Below are 18,548 nucleotides of genomic sequence, written 5' to 3' on the forward strand. Positions count from 1 at the left end.
CGCATATATGTATATATATATATACGCATATATTATATATAATATATATATATATATATATATATATATATATATATATATATATATATGTGTGTGTATATATATAAATGTAATGAATTATTATTTATTATTATTATATAATATGTGTATATATATATATAATATGTGTGTACATATAAATATATAATACATATATATATATATATATATATAATATATGTGTATATGTATGTATATACGTATATGACAGCAACACTCATAACAATGACAACACAATTAAATTGACAATCATGTTACGTTATTTTTAAAATGTTTCCTTTACTTTTTCATAACCTCTTTAACACACTACTTCTCCGCTGCGAAGCGCGGGTATTTTGCTAGTGCTATATAAATGTAAGATATTATTATTATTATTATTTAGGTTTTTTAAAATTCAAATAAACCTGATAGGACTTCTTCCAAGATATGTGCCACTCTAGGGTACCAACAAAGTCAAACTAATTAGGAAATTTTGTGATCAGTTTGTTTAAAGTATATTGAGCAAAAATAACTTTTCATCATCTTCTCATTTCTAATTTGGCATTTCATGATACAGTATATACTGCAAATATACATTTAAATTGTAACCGCTGACAATTATTTACTCATGTGCTTGCGTTTTCCATAAAACAGCTTCAATATGTGCACAAAGTATAGGTAATAAAACACACAAATTCTGACATTAGCATGACTGTTGAAAGAAAAACATGTATTAGAAACTATTCTATGGAGTTTTCATAAATTAATCATTATATACCTTTTGATGTTTCTTGATATATTTTGTAATCAGATTTTTAAAATATTTCTTTATTTTTACTGCCACTTCACAGATCAACAATCCCCAACTTGGTCACTGTCAGAATAAGTCTTTAAACTTTTTTCCTGTACCAATTAATACATTTTCCAGGTTTCACTACCCATCTGAAAGAGTTGGCATCAGGTTGGGTGGCACTTTTAAACTGTAGTAGTATGAGCGAGTGTCAGTGTGGCAAGCACTAGACTGGCATTTCTTTCCGTCTAATTTTTTATCTTTTGGCCCAAGCCTGTAAATCTCTTTTGTAAATGGGTGGCTTGGATAGAGAACAGATACTAACAATTTTCAAGGCTATTTTTAAAAATACTGAAAGATATTTGTGTATGTGTGTTGTGGTGCCCCATGTTGTAAGTGTTAGATCCATTGAAGAAGTCAACTTAAACAAAGAAAATGTACATTTTGCAGGTTTGTTTGAAGTGTTTTACATTATAACCATATTATTAATTGGTGCGTGAATATAATTTTTTCAAGGGGATGACCTTTACTATTGTCAAAAAGACTAGCAGGGCAACAGGAGGAATATGAAAGTTATTTGTTGAGTTTAGGAGACAAAGGATACTTGTAAGGAAGTTCTTGCCAGTGCTATCGGTGTACATTCTGGAATTTATAAAACTGCTGATATTATTTCACAAAGATGTTACTGGCCTGGTTTTATGCTGACATTAAAATGGCTACGTTTTCTGATAATTATAATCATTATTTTAATTAAAAGACTATAACTGTCAGAACAGATTCAATAAAATGTTTCAATATCTCAGTTGCTGTTTGTCGGACTCTTTAATTGACTTGTCATACAAATGTGTATCAGTGGATATTTGGTACCTCATTTGACAAATAATATGAATGTTTCAAAATCTCATAGATAGATAGATAGATAGATAGATAGATAGATAGATAGATAGATAGATAGATAGATAGATAGATAGATAGATAGATAGATAGATAGAATTCTATTTGTCCTCTAAGGGAAAATGTGCTTTTTTTTAACAGAGGCTGAATGAATAAATAAATTAATATATAATGAAAAAAATAGCCAATCCAATAACAATTTGAGCTGTCTAATGTTAATTCTGCAAGCAACAGTTGGGGCTCACAACTCTGAGGCAAAAGCTCAGCTGTAGAAGTGAGTGTTCCTTTGAGTGGAGAGGACAATGTGACATAGTAGACTTGAAAGTGATGTAGAAGACTTTCATCAATCTTTTACCATGGATTTCAGATAATATTACTTATCCAGGGTTCATTTTGAAAGCAGCAGACAGGGCGCACACAAGCGGATCTGCTCCAGCCATGGAAATGAGTGTTCCCTGTAGGGGATAGGATACAGACACATAGTGGAGAAGATTATATATAAAACTATACCTACGACCTTTTAAAATCAATTTTGCATAATTTTACCTCTCTAGTGTTCATTTTTAATCAGCAGTCAGAGGACACACATTTTACGGCTCTGCAGCAGCCATGGAAATGAGCGTCCCGACCATGTGGATGAGACATGCGTTTTCATTCCAATAGTTTTAATGACTCACATGGCGGAGGTGAAATTTGAGTTCAACAACAAAGCCTTTCCCATGGATTTTTTTTTCCTTTTTTATCCCCAGGAAAAACCACCTGTGCAAATGTTTAAGAGCAAGCTATCACTTATAGCATGACTATGGATTGCTACATTTATTTTAACGAGCAGTCTTTTAAATGTCTGTAAAGTGTTACTGGGTGTCGAGCAATGTATTATTATTACTGATATTTTACTAAATCTTACTATCCATGTTTCTTTGTTGATGAGCCCCGTTGAAGAATTTTTTGGTAACAGAACAGTAAACACGCCAAAACGACTGAAAATACAACTGACGACTGGTATTTTTCGATATCATTTTAACAAAGTTTACTGTCTGCCGTCAATCACAGAGCACCTTGGTAAAACGTCAATAGCGTTTAATATACTTGCAGCCTTAGAACGCAGACATCAGGACATCGCTGCGCGTGCATGTTTAATAACAAGATATGACAACATTTTGCACAGAGCATGCATTAAAACAAAAGACAAGCGGCGCACAAAGGCACGCGAACAAGAGGAGTTCCGCAGCAATCACATCTCAGTGCACCTAAGAGAAGGGACACTGAATTCTACGAGGCACAGATATTTTAGAGCACCGGTTCAAATATATATTGATTGATTAAGATCAGCGATTTTCAACGGTTCACAGGTGTGGCGTAAGATTTTTTTTAAGCAAACTAATTAAAGACTTCTTTGAAGAAATATGACAAAAAATAAGTCTACGACGCAGATTCTATACCATTTTATATGATTTTTTATATCATTATATTAAATGAAATGCTGCCAATAAGGTATAATAGAAATCACCGCGCTGCTTTCTATCTTTGACGAACTAATGTTTTATGGGGTGAAAAAAATGATCGCCCGTGACAGATACACTTAATCAGTAGTGTGTGACCTACGATTTGTGACTTTGAGTGTGTGTGTGTGTTGTGTGTGTACGTGCGTGTGTGTGGTTTTGTCAGTTTTACAATAAAAACAGACATCAGTTATTTGTGAAGCAGGAATATTCTGATCATTCTGATCCCTAATCACTGATAAACATTCAGAAGAAACAGCGCTACTGCAGTGTTTTCCTCCATAACATCCTTTCAGCAAACAGGACTAATGTCCCTGCTGAAACAGATCGCCCTTTAATGAAATGCTGCCAATACGGAATAACAGAAATCACCGGGCGGCTTTCGGTTAATGATAAACCAGTGTCACTTGATGATTGCCCCTGACACATACACTTAATCAGTAGTATGTGGGACCCACGATTTGTGAGTTTAAGTGTGTGCGCGTGCGTGTACATGCATGTGTACGTGTGCACGTGTGTCGTTTTGTCAGTTTTACTATAAACACAGTTAAACGTCAGTTATTTGTGAAGCAGGAATATTCTGGTCATTTTGATCCCTGATCAACATTTTAAAGAAACAAAGCAACTCCAGTGTTTTCCTCCATAACATCCTTTCAGCAAATGGGACTAAGTTCCTTGCTGAAGCATATCGCCCTTTAATGAAATGCTGCCAATGCGGAATAACAGATATCACCGTGCGGCTTTCAGTCACTGAAAAACCAGCGTCTCATGAGGTGAAAAAATGGTACATATTGCGGTTGCGATCAATGCTTTCCGGTAACTCGGCTTTTGAGAAGAATCTGTCATGGGAGGGACAAGAGGGAGCGAGTGAGGCGGGTACAATGAGCCGGGGCGGGACGGAGCTGGGCGAAGAGGCGGGTATCTGTGCAAGTGTTTTAAATAATGAAAGGAAAAAAAGTGCTTTGAAATCGAGGACCCCCAACCAAGAGGGCTTACGAAACAAAACGCGACAGACAGGCATATGCTACTTGCATAAAATATGCACAATAATTACAACAGTGTTGAAGCAATGATGAAGTGAAAGGGAGATGCTAAACATGGGTGGCCACGTTGTGCCTGCCCGTAAACACCAACCAATGTATATATTTGAACGGATCTATCTGAACCAATATATATATCTGAACGGATGTATCTGAACTGATGTATATATTTAAACCAATCTATTTAAACCAATATATATATCTAAACCAATGTATATCAACCAATATATATATCTTTGACTTTCGCGGCTTCACTCTATCGTGGATTTTATATGTAAGCATATTTAAATAAATATCATGGATTTTTTGCTGGTTCGCAGATTTCTGCGGACAATGGGTCTTTTAATTTCTGGCACACGCTTCCTCAGTTGGTTTGCCCAGTTGATTTCATACAAGGGACGCTATTGGCAGATGGCTGAGAAGCTACCCAACCACAGCGCGTATTATGTATTAAATAAAACTCCTCAAATATATTGTGAGCACGGGGGCTGTTCGCACCCCTAGAGGACACGGCCACTCCTCAAAAAACGCTGAAAGATTATCTTCACAGTGCTCCCTTCTTTGCTGGGCTTACATGTGGCTGCTTTGCAAGAGATATGCTTCCTGCATGGTTCTTCGCATACTTAAAAGATCAAACAGCACGTATATATCGCGCTCGCTCTCTCTCGCTCTGACATTCTCAGCTCCTGACAGAGGGGCTGTGAGCAGAGGGGCTGTTCGCATACTGGACTAGAGGGTACGGTCGCTCCTCTAAAAAATGCTTGCTCCCTTCCTTGCAGCTACTTTGTCCAGCGGTGCTTTGCATACTTAAAAGCCAAACAGCCCTATTGATTTTTGACTGCTTGCTTTTTTTTTCTCTCTCTCTCTCTCTCTCTGATGCGCACTCCTTTGAAGAAGAAGATATGTTTGCATTCTTTTAATTGTGAGACTGAACTGTCATCTCTGTCTTGTCATGGAGCACAGTTTAAACTTTTGAAAAAGAGACAAATGTTTGTTTGCAGTGTTTGAATAACATTCCTGTCTCTCTACAACCTCATGTGTTTCTGTGCAAATCTGTGACCCAAGCATGACAATATAAAAATAACCATATAAACATATGGTTTCTACTTCGCGGATTTTCACCTTTCACGAGGGGGTCTGGAACGCAACCCCCGCGATGGAGGAGGGATTACTGTAATTAGGTTATTAGAAATAAACTTGATGCATTAGGATTAAATGTCAAGATGGAGGTAGAGAATTTAGGGGTAACTATTGACTCTGACCTGAATTTTATATAACATATATATCAGATTACTAGAACAGCATTTTTTCACTTAAGAAATATAGCAAAAGTTAGACCTCTCATAACACTGCAGGATGCTGAGAAATTAGTTCATGCTTTTGTTTTCAGTCAGCTAGATTACTGTAACGCACTCCTCTCAGGACTACCCAAAAAAGACATCAATTGATTGAAATTAGTGCAGAATGCAACTGCTACAATCTTTACTAGGAAAAGAAAATCCGAGCACTTCTCTTCAGTTCTGATGTCACTACATTGGTTACCTGTGTCATTTAGAATTGATTTTAAAATACTGCTTATGGTTTATAAAGCCTTAAATAATCTCGCTCCATCCTATATTTCATAATGTCTTTCACCTTGCACTCCAAACTGTAACCTTAGATCTTCAAATGAATGCCTGCTTATTATTCCGAGAGCTAAACTTAAAAGAAGTGGTGAGGCAGCCTTCTGCTGTTATGCACCTAAAATCTGGAACAGCTTGCCAATAGGAATTCACCAGGCTAATACGGTGGAGCACTTTAAAAAAACTGCTAAAAACTCCCATTATTTTAACATGGCTTTCTCATAGCCTCATTTTAGATTAATCCTGATACTCTGTATATGCATTTAATTATCAATATCATTCCTGGTGCCTCCGTAATCCATACTAACCCTTACTTTCTCTTCTGTTCTTTTTCCGGTTTTCTGTGGTGGCGATCTGTGCCATCACCACCACCTGATCACAGCACTGTGATGTCCCTACATTGATGGATTAAAGGCCAGAAGTCCACATGACCGTCATCATCAAGTTCTTCCATGTGAACCCTGAATACAAAGAGGACTGATTGTGAGGTCATTTATGTTAGGCAGAATGCCTAGAGGGGGCTGGACGGTCTCGTGGCTTAGGAACCTATGCAAATTTTTTTTTTTTTTTTTTTTAAACTTTCTCCAGCCATCTGGATTTTTTTTTTTGTTTTTTCTGTCCTCCCTGGCCATTAGACCTTATATTTATTCTATTTTAATTGATGTTCCCTAATTCTATTTTCTTCTTTGTCTTTTTTCTCTTTCTTCATCATGTAAAGCACTTTGATCTACATCATTTGTATGAAAATGTGCTACATAAATAAATGTTGTTGTTGTTATATACATACATACATATCTATACATATAAAAGGCAAAGCCCTCACTGACTCATCACTAATTCTCCCACTTTCCATATAGGTGGGAAGCTGAAATTTCACGTGCTCATTCCTTGCAGTGTACTTACAAAAGTTAGGTATGTTTCATGTCCTATTGCAGCACCCAAGGGGGCAAACGGGTGCACCCTCTTAACTGTATATATAGATAGGGGAAACCCCACCTCACTACTTCTGCGACTTCCAATATACATAGGAAGCCCAAATTTCCCATGCTCATCCTTTACACTGTACTTACAAATATTAAGTGTGTTTCATTTCGTGCCATGCCCTGTAACAAACTTTTGATAATAACATCTTCTTTTTGGCGGTTCTCACCATTATGCCATAAGGAACTTTCGGAACTGACCTCTCCTTTTGGCGGTTTCATTCCCTATTTCCGTTAACAGATGATTTATTTCACAACAGAGATGCACAAGGGCCACCCCCAGTCCCCCTTCCTTTTTCTGCATGGACTCTGACTGTGCACCTAAAACGTGGTTGGCTCCCTGCCTATATACATTAACGACATCCAGTACTCAAGTGCCTCCTCACTCGCCTCCTTACTTGTTTCAGCTGTTAATCGTGCTTACTTTTCCATTCTTCTTTACTCCACCGTTTCAAGGCTGTTATTGTTCACCTTCCCTCATGTCTTCCTGCTGGTGACTCCTGTCTTTTCGTTTACTCCGCCGCTTCAAGGCTGACATTGTTGGGTTTCTTTACTTCCTCATTTCTCCATCCTTGTGACTGTTGCCTTTTCTTTTACTTCACCGCTTCAAGGCTGTCATTGTTGGGCTTCCATACTTGCTCACGTATGTCTTCCTGGTACGGACTTCTGCTTTTCATTCCCTGCTCCACCGTTTCTCGCCTCCCTTCGTACTTTCTTTCACAACAGGTGCAAGTTTACCCCGAATAACATGTCTATTCCGGTGATCACCGTCGATTACAATTTCGACCCATACCCAGTGGTTTCTATGCCTCAAGAGTGCACCTGCCTCTTCCATTCTCACTCATACTTATTGCATGGCCATATCAGTCTCAGCCTTGAAATCTGCAGAGACATTACCGTATTTTTTGCACCATAAGACGCACCTGACCATTAGACGCACCTAGGTTTAGAGGAGGAAAACAAGAAAAAAAATATTCTGAACCAAACGGTGCACTAATATGTTTAATAAAATATAGTAGAATAATATTTCAACCATGTAAATTCAACAGCGGTATTAAGAAACATCATCACTGTCATTAACAAATAAGGAGAGACTTTAAGGTTCAAGCACTCTTCTAGTTTTATGGAAACCCCAAGAACTCCTCATCGCTAGTGTCAGAATTTATTAAGCTCAGTTGCTCACAATCACTTTGCAGCATCACGAACCTATCATCACGCGACATAACCTGTCCAAAGCCACCAGGGGACAAAGCACGTTTGGACCAATGCTCCCTGAAGTTATATCGCCAGTCTAGTCCCATCTATATTTGTAATGCCACAAAGCCCTTCATCTCGTGTTTTGTTGTGGGTTTCCAGTTTGAAAAATGAGAATGCGGTGCAAGCACAGCCCTCGATTCAAAAAATTGCTCTGCATACCTGTTTGTCTCGTCTGACAGTAGCCGAAAGGCAGCTTCAGGAAAGAACAGCCTGAAGTAGTCCAGCGGCTGGTAATCTGTCGAGTCCAGAGTCCGACTCAGTGAAAATGTGTCATCTGCTGAGTATTTTGTTTTCTGCACTCGCTTTGCTCCCTCATGAGATGTAGATGCTATCTTGCCTTTGTTTATATTTGTTTACATTTCGCAACTCACGCACACACAAGGATAAGATGCCGAGTCAATGAGTCTAACAATCCTCCAAGCACAGAGGGAATGCCTGTAACGTAACAGTGAGTTTTGTCGCCCTCTACCCCTGGATGTCGACTTTTGTCAGGTAATACACATCATGGTCTGTGACGCAATATTTGCTCCATAAGACGCACAGACATTTCCAACCTTCTTTTGGGGAAAAAAAAGTGCGTCTTATGGTGCGAAAAATACGGTATTTCTTATGTACTGAATGACTGGGAGAGGTTCAAGGTGTGGACTGATGACAGTACAGGAGACAATTATACTACACAGGACCACTATAGCAGTGAAATGCTTAAGCTCTCAACCTATGGTTCTGCATGTGAACTGATAACTGCCATGGAATTGTTTCATTGTTGTTTTCAAGTGTATAGAAATGAGGAAATATTTTACACATTTGGACAACCGGGAATGCCTGTTAAACATCTTAGATTCACGAGTAGCAATTTGGGTAGTGGACACTTCGATTTTTATGAATGTTTCAACTCTGACAACGTGGGCACAAAGTTATCAATGAAACCTGTTGTATCTTTACAATGGTTGACAAATGCGGAATGTAACTTGAACACAACACGTCCTCCAAATACATACCTGATTGAAAGAAATAATGATAATCAAATCCTTGATGACAGCAACACTCATAAAAGTGACAAAACAAAACAAACATGATGTAAAAGACTTTGTGGTAGATTTTCAGATGAACCTAGATGGAAGCAAGTTTGTCAGGCTGCTCCTAAATACTCTCCGGCAAATCCACAAGTTCATAGAGATGCCGTTTCTAAATATTCCAAATCGCATCCTCATGTTAACACAGCTTCTGTTCGTAGGTACGATCCGAATAATTACAATTGGCTTATTAGGAAAAAAAGGTTGCCCTCAACAAAGCAGATTGTGGATTTGCCTAAGATCCACACGTAGATTATGAAAATGACAAAACAGATTGGTTCAATGGATGTTGTCTGTGAATACTGTAAAGCTCACAAGTGGAAATGCGAGTGTCCCAGTTTGTGCTGCAACGGTGGCAAAGTCTGCCTCAGTACTTTACGTAACCTTCCGCACCTTTTTCATGCACTTTTAAGTGGTGAACATGCTGAAAGTGAGCATTTCTTGAACATCCGCAAATACAACACCACATTTCAAATGACGTCATTTGGTGCTAACCAAATTGTCGAGGGACATTTCATGCTAAAAAAGGTATTGATTGACTTGACAAAAGATTGCTTCTTACATGGCCAACTGTACGTTGCATGCTCAAGAGTAAGCTCAGCAGACACCTTGGTCATTTTACAGCCCGAGGACAGAACTGCAAACGTCATTTACAAAGAGATCCTTACATCCTAAAAATGTGCATTTCTCATACACAACATTTATAATTATAAATTTAAGACTTTACAATCATGAAATTCACTCTCAATACTAAAATAAGCCTACGACAATTACATTGACAATCATGTTACGTTATTTTTAAAATGTTTCCTTTTCTTTTTCATAACTTCTTTAACACACTACTTCTCCGCTAGGTATTTTGCTAGTGTATATATATATATATATATATATATATATATATATATATATATATATATATATATATATACTAGCAAAATACCCGCGCTTTGCAGCGGAGAAGTAGTGTGTTAAAGAGGTTATGAAAAAGGAAAGGAAACATTTTAAAAATAACGTAACATGATTGTCAATGTAATTGTGTTATTGTTATGAGTGTTGCTGTCATATATATATACATATACACATACACACACACACATATACACACATATACAGATATATTATATATACATATACACATATATTTTTTATATATATATATATATATATATATATATATATATATATATATATATATATATACACACACACATACATACATACTTACATACATACACACATAGATGCACTTACAATAACATAGAAATCAATATAAACAACATTAACATCATTATCATATGAGAATATGAAGTAATATATAAGAAGCACATTTCATATAAATATAAATTATTAAATTTAAGACTTTACAATCATGAAATTCACTCTCAATACTAAAATAAGCCTACGACAATTACATTGACAATCATGTTACGTTATTTTTAAAATGTTTCCTTTTCTTTTTCATAACTTCTTTAACACACTACTTCTCCGCTAGGTATTTTGCTAGTGTATATATATATATATATATATATATATATATATATATATAGAGAGAGAGAGAGAGAGAGAGAGAGAGAGAGAGAGAGAGAGAGAGAGAGAGAGAGAGAGAGAGAGATGCGCACACACACAGGCAGCGCGAGAGAGACGCGCACACACACAGGCAGCACGAGAAAGAGAGACGCGCGCACACACAGGCAGCACGAGAGAGAGACAGACGCGCACACACAGGCAGCGCGAGAGAGAGACAGACGCACACACACAGGCAGCACGAAAGAGAGAGCTGGATGCATAAGATAGGAAGGCAGTTAAAAAATGCACTGGGCTTGATTTTGTTTTCACTTCTGTTTACAGCAATCGGTTCGTAGCATGCATTGTTGCAATGTTACTTTTCTGGTGGTTTATTAATTAACGGATTTTTTCAAATGTTCATTTTTTTCCCTGTGCTTAAAACTCACTTAAACAAAAAGTGTTTTTAGCCAGCGGTTGGTAGCGCTATAGCGTGAACTATTGCAGTGTTAGTTTTCTCTGTTGTTCAAGGTTTTCTCAATTATTCAATGTTTTTACATTTAGTTTACTATTACGCTGTGCATTGTATGGTTTAATTAACTATATTTGTGCTTAACAACTTATATATTTATAAGTTAATTAAATATATATTTACATACAGTTTGTATGGTCTGGAACGGATTAATTGCATTTACAAACAATCCTATGGGGGAAATTGCTTCGGTTCACGACCAAATCGGTTTACGACCAGAGTTTTGGAATGAATTATGGTCGTGAACCGAGGTTTCACTGTATATACATATATATACATATATACACATATATACATATATATATATATATATATATATATATATATATACACATACATACAGTACTGTGCAAAAGTTTTAGGCAGGTGTGAAAAAGTGCTGCAAAGAAAGAATGCTTTCAAAAATGGAAGTGTTAATTATTTATTTTCATCAATCAACAAAATGCAGTGAATGAACAAAAGAGAAATCTAAATCAAATCAATATTTGGTGTGACCACCCTTTGCCTTCAAAACAGCATCAATTCTTCTAGGTATACTTGCACACAGTTTTTGAAGGAACTCGGCTGGTAGGTTGTTCCAAACATCTTGGAGAACTAACCACAGATCTTCTGTGGATGTAGGCTTCCTCACATCCTTCTGTCTCTTCATGTAATCCCAGACACACTCGATGTTGAGATCAGGGCACTGTGGGGGCCATACCATCACTTCCAGGACTACTTCTTCTTTTCGCTGAAGATAGTTCTTAATGACTTTGGCTGTATGTTTGGGGTCCTTATCCTGCTGCAGAATAAATTTGGGGCCAATCATACGCCTCCCTGATGGTATTGCATGATGGATAAGTATCTGCCTGTATTTCTCAGCATTGAGAACACCATTAATCCTGACCAAATCTCCAACTTCATTTGCAGAAATGCAGCCCGAAACGTTCAAGGAACCTCCACCATGCTTCACTGTTGCCTGCAGACACTCATTGTTGTACCGCTCTTCAGCCCTTTGACGAACAAACTGCCTTCTGCTACAGCCAAATTTTGACTCATCGGTCCAGAGCACCTGCTGCCTTTTTTCTGCACCCCCGTTCCTATGTTTTCGTGCATACTTGAGTCACTTGGCCTTGTTTCCACGTCGGAGGTTTTTTGGCTGCAACTCTTCCATGAAGACCACTTCTGGCCAGACTTCTCCAGACAGTAGATAGGTGTACCTGGGTCCCACTGGTTTCTGCCAGTTCTGAGCTGATGGCACTGCTGGACATCTTCCGATTTCGAAGGGTAATAAGCTTGATGTGTCTTTCATCTGCTGCACTAAGTTTCCTTGGCCGACCACTGCGTCTACGATCCTCAGCGTTGCCCGTTTCTTTGTGCTTCTTCAAAAAAGCTTGAACAGCACATCTTGAAACCCCAGTCTGCTTTAAAATCTTTGTCTGGGAGAGACCATACTGATGGAGTATAACTACCTTGTGTCTTGTTGCTGTGCTCAATCTTGCCATGACATGAAACTGTCTTCCACAACCTCACCTTGGTAACAGAGTTTGGCTGTTCCTCACCCAGTTTTAAGCCTCCTACACAGCTGTTTCTGTTTCAGTTAATGACTGTGTTTCAACCTACACGTGACACTGATGATCATTAGCACCTGTTTGGTATAATTGGTTGATCATACACTTGACTATAATCCTACAAAATCCCTGACTTTGTGCAAGTGTACCTATAAGAATTGATGCTGGTTTGAAGGCAAAAGGTAGTAACACCAAATATTGATTTGATTTAGATTTTTCTTTTGTTTGCTCACTTTGCATTTTGTAAATTGATAACAATAAACAATCATTATTTATATTTCTGAAAGCATTCTTTGTTTACAGCATTTTTTCACACCTGCCTAAAACTTTTGCACAGTACTGCATATATAAAAACACACACACACACATACATTATATACACATATACATACATGTACACGTGGGCATGACAGGCAGCTAAAAGGAACAAAAGAAGGTAATTCCACAACTTCTGCTTGTGAACTCAGTTCTGTTTTGGACTCAACCTGTGCACAACTGTACTACCAATTTTCAATTCTTTGCAGCCTTATTCAGGTATATGGGTGGCTGCCCCAAACCTTTTCTTGTATTCAAGGAATTTCCCTTCATCTGAGTGCTACAACTCCAATTCTTAAATCACCAACTAATGGACATATAATTTGGAAACCAGCAGATATTGTGGTTTGACATGTGATTTGACTTTAAACAATAAGGAAATTTCAGCTACCAAAACATCTACTTTGAGTGGAGAATGTAAAAATGGTTATTTATGAAAAATCTTAAGAGTAGGAAAATATTCAGGGATTAGCAAAAAAGGCAGAAATACATAAATACTCCATTATAAAGAAGAGAAATTTCAGTGTTACTTTATTTAATATTTATCATTGAGGTCAACAATATGCAAGTAAAAAAAAGTTAAGGAAAGAAAATCAGGAATTTAAATATAAACTAAAATGGAGTATACCCCATACTTCTGAAATACACGAAGAAATCTCCTCATTATTGTAAACTGAAGAAACAAACGTATGTAATTACAATACTGTCTACAATAAAGTACAATAAATGTAAAGTACAATACTGTCTACAATATTTTCAGTAACTTGCACATTTTTATAAACTGACTTTATCCTTAGCTAAAATGATATCAGTCAATGGGAACAGTTAATGTGGGAAGTGCCTTAAAGCATTTAAAATGTGACTTTATAACCAATTGGTTACATGTAATAATATATGGATGAAACAAAAATAAAATCCAATTGTTACAATTTGCTAATAACCACAGACAGTGTGTACAAAGGATTTAAAAAGATAAGCAATTCAAAAAATTTGAATAGTGACTGCTTACCTGTGAACTCATAGTTCACCATGTTCACTTTCTTTAAGTAAGCAGCAGCCTTCATGGTATGCCTTGCAGTTGTAAATTCTGTCCCAAGCTGTAAAATGTGTAACATAAGAAAAGGAGACTCCCTTTCTTCAAGAACCTTTATAAACTGAAGGACCACCTAAGCATAAACATAAAAACTGTAGTTAAGAAATTCATAGTTACATTGCTCGTAACTATTTCATTAAAACTGTATATAAAACACTATAAATACTGACACCTCTACATTTTCCATGCACTTGTGAAATTGTATGCTTTAGAAATTTGCAGCAGTACTGTAACTGACTACTGTTGTGACACCTTAGAGTCTCAACCATGTTAAGTTCTGAACAGTTCCAAAAATGCCAACTAGAGGGAGAAATCTAATCAATAAACCATGGAAAGTAATACAGAGGGCCACACAGAATCTTTAAAAAAAAAAAGATTTATTTCACACAAAAATCTCTGCTACAGTGTGAAGTTCTGAGGAGTACAAAAGGCATTCAACTCCTGCATAAAGTAATTCCAAAAACAACAAAGTCCTAATACAGAATCCTAAGAATGGTCAGAAAACAGAGCAGAAAAGGATTGGAATCCAGAAACATTAAAAAAAAAATTAAAAAATAAAATAAAAAAAAAATCACAAAAACATAGAACACCATAACACTCATCACTCCTTAGCATATTTAAGATGAAGCGCCAGGAACCGTGGCAAACTCTCGCCTTTATAGGGCTGAGGGCAGTTGCTGGCAATGATAGGAAGTGGTCCCGTCTCTTGGGGGACCACCCACAAAAAACACAACAAAGTCATTGATATATAGACAAAATAAAATATAAACAAAAATATAAGCATAAAAAATTAATTCAAACAAAACAATTAAAAATGAACAAAGAAAATATAAAATAAAGATTCCCAGTCAGAGGAGGAACACTGGCGTAAACATAAGTGCATTTTTATACTCATATTCTAAGCAGAACACAAGAAACAAACGCACGTGTCTCTGAGATAAAAGACAATGAATGTGGAATTGAGAAGAATATGTAAACTACACACAGTAACCAAGCCAAGATTTTGTGTTGGTGTGACGCAGCAACTCAACTGTTAATAGATTCACTCTGTTCCCAAGAATACTCCAGCAAATGTTAAGTAAATACAGTTGTAATTTTAACTAAACATTTACTTAAAAAAATGAAATAAAAATAACATTGAACAAACCTCCTGAATCACAAAACTCAAGGTAATATTGGCAACGTCTTCAGTGCCACTTGCGATTTCATTCATCAAAACATTCCTTGTTTCATTAGCCACTGCAGCAACAGTTTTTTGTGACTGAAGAACTTGATTTTCTTTGTATGAGGAAAAAAAATAATACCAAAACAAAAAAGAAGAGTATGAACACACAAAAAAGACATAGTTGTGGAGGCAGTCATTGCTATACCTATTTATGTGTACTATGCAAGAGACACCTTAAACCAGTGTTTTCCAAACTCGGTCCTGGTGAACCCCTGTGGCTGCAGGTTTTTGTTCCAACCAGCTTCTGTTTTTAATTGAACTCCTGGTCTAATTAAGTGAAATGATATTTCCCAAGTTCTGTGTTTAGGGAACAATATAGAAATTAGAAAACTAAGTTTGCTAAAAAAAAAAAAAATATTAAAATGTACCAAGCAGTTATATAGGAATAGTTTTTTTTTTCTTTTTAACAGTATTTTCATTTTGATTTTCATTCTACTTTTCTAGGTGTTCTAATTGTTTAATTGATCCATTATTTACTAATTAGTGTTTCTAACTCTAAAGTAGTTGCAGCCTTTGATTATTCAGTGTTGTTTGCCTGGGTGTCTGATCTGCTCGTTTTAAATTGTCATTATTAAGATACAATGAAGAGGGAAAAACTGCACAGGGAAAGGGTAAAGTATAATGAAATCAACAAAAGAGAGTTAAGCATTTAAATCTACAGCAAAAGCAGAATTTTTCTAAATGTCTTATAAATGTAAAAACCATGCTCCTGTGCTTTTCTGAATGTCGAATAAAAGAAAAAAAAAAACAGCTAATTAAATGAGATCAGTGCTATCAGGTGTTGTCAATCATTAAGAATCCGGTTGGAACAAAAACCTGCAGCCACAAGGGTTCACCAGGACTGAGTTAGGGAAACACTGCCTTAAACCAACATCTGTACATTAGTTTTGTTGCTTCCTGCCTTGAATCTGATGCTGCCAAGATAGGCTCTGGCCTAGACATCTCTGTACTGCAGTCAGACAGTTGTAGAAAGTCACAATATGTTATGTTACTTTATCTTTGCAGTGAGCTAAAGCTACACTTTAAACTTCACATTGAGTACTTAATTTGGAATTTCTTAAAATGACATAAGTTTACTCAAACTTTTCCGCAATAATAGTAATAGTTATTGTGGGGTGTAATTTAAAAAATAAAAAAAACAAACAAGTAAATGACATTCGTCAATTGCCCTGACAAATTAAGTTACCTCGTTGTGAACAGTTCAAAACCTAGTCTTCAGACCACATTGTCAGTCAGTTATGGATTACAGCTTTACAAATTTAGAACACATACCTATGGCTTAGATAGATAGATAGATAGATAGATAGATAGATAGATAGATGTTAGGGCCTTTTTGTAACTACTAAATGGCCCATTTGTAACCTACAGGGAACATTTGTAACTCTAGTAGGGACATTTTGTAACTTTAAGGCACATTTGTACCACAGTACAGGGAACATTTGTAACTTGTAGGGCCTTTTTGTAACACAAGTCAGGCTTTTAAGTAACATGCCAAAAAAAGGGTAATTTTGTAACACAACTGGCACTTTTGTCACACAAAAAGGTGATTGTTTTTAAAATATTTTTCTGTTTATATTTGTTTTGACCATTAATCTTAACCTTAGTAGGTTCCTGGTTTTAGCACATTGTTTGTTGAAAGGCTATAGCACCATAATACTTCATGCTGGATACACTACCGTTTTAATAAACAGATAGATGTGAATTTTTTAAACTATACAGACATATTTAAATTTTATACAGAATCATTAATGTCACTCCTGCATCCTCTCCTTCTTTCCTTTTCTCTTCACTGCCAAGATAAGATGAGGTGGACTGTTAGGCCGAGCTCTAATCCTGATGGATTGTTGTTCAGGTCTTGATGTCTGATACATGAGCTGAGATCTGAGGCTTTCAAATTTTAAAAGTCAGTGTGTTTTGCTGGTAAATTCTATGTTGTATTTGTGCATTTTTGTGATCGAAGGGCACACCTGCAAACATCCTGAAGTCTCACAAAGACAGAGCTGATTTGACAGAATTGGTGTATTTCTGCTTTTTAAAAATGTTGTTGCTTAAGTAATTTCAATTTGTTCTAAAGGTAAATTTTGCTTCCCCTCTGAGGCTTGCGGGAAGATGCAATTTCAGGAAAGAGAAATTTGTCAGGAGGATTAGGTCACTACAAAAACATTAATAATGATTAACAATATTGTAGTTTTATGTGAAAAGTAGGAAATCAAAGGCCTAGTAACTTAATGTGAGTTTTATAAAAAGTAAAAATTAATATAAGGAATCCTAGCAATAACGATTGATTGCTAACAAGGTATGAAGGTTTTCTTATTAACGAACAGTAAAGTGTCAGTGGCCTAACACAATTCTGATTTGTGTCTCGAGTTGTTTCTGCTCCTCTCTAAGGCCCCACCACACGACCAGTGTGACTGCTTTATGTATGTAGCACGCCACTGGGACTAAGACTAAATAGTTTTAAATGCAAAAAAGTGAATAAGAGAGAAAAAATAATACAAAAACACAATTCAGGAAAAAATATTTTTATTGAACAGAATATTACAACTATAAATGTCAGTGTAGTTTTTTTATTAAACAAAACAGTATTTCATTCAAAATGCAATAATGAATCAGTGAAATAAACATTTTCAAAATAACAGTAACAAACTCTGACCAAATGTTAAATCCATACATTCAGTTGACAGCTTGTGATTCTGAAGTACTCCACGTTTGTTTTTCTGCCTTCATATTTTATTCTTGTCAGACTGAGTGATCTGAAACTTCTCTGCCATCTCCCCTCCTTCAGGGCAGCTGCCTAAAGCTTTCTTCACCGTCTCTTGTACTATTGGGCCCGATGCCATGATGTGGTGGCACTTCTCCATTATCACACTGCCCTTTATGGTGTTGTTTCTGGGGGTGCTGCTTTTCTGATGTAGAAGGGGGGTCTCTAACTGTCCTCCACACTCTTTCTTTGAGGGATTCGCTCTCGTACAGAAGATGATTCTCTTGACATGGAGAGCTAGATGTTTGCTCACAGGAGATCTCTTTCCTCAGCTGATCACAGATTTCTCTCTCCAGTCTGTGTTACTGTTTGGTTTTGACCCAAGAAGTTCTCCTCCATAGTTTACTTTCTAGAAGCCAAAAGAAAAAACAATTTCAAATTATTGTTTAAAAT

At 36.5% G+C, this 18,548-nt stretch overlaps 1 protein-coding gene across 1 annotated transcript in view; it reads right to left on the minus strand.

The window, feature by feature from the left end:
- The window catches only part of vps13c (vacuolar protein sorting 13 homolog C), a 608,306-nt gene that overhangs the window by 259,034 nt on the left and 330,724 nt on the right, over positions 1 to 18,548 (minus strand). The window contains exons 38-39 of the mRNA XM_051920790.1: positions 15,317 to 15,447; positions 14,086 to 14,242 (exon numbers count right to left, since the gene is read on the minus strand). Coding sequence (XP_051776750.1) covers positions 14,086 to 14,242; positions 15,317 to 15,447 — 288 coding nt within the window. The remainder of the gene's footprint in view (positions 1 to 14,085; positions 14,243 to 15,316; positions 15,448 to 18,548) is intronic.

This window comes from Erpetoichthys calabaricus, chromosome 17, assembly GCF_900747795.2.
Source record: "Erpetoichthys calabaricus chromosome 17, fErpCal1.3, whole genome shotgun sequence".
NCBI classification, from domain to species: Eukaryota; Metazoa; Chordata; class Cladistia; order Polypteriformes; family Polypteridae; genus Erpetoichthys; species Erpetoichthys calabaricus.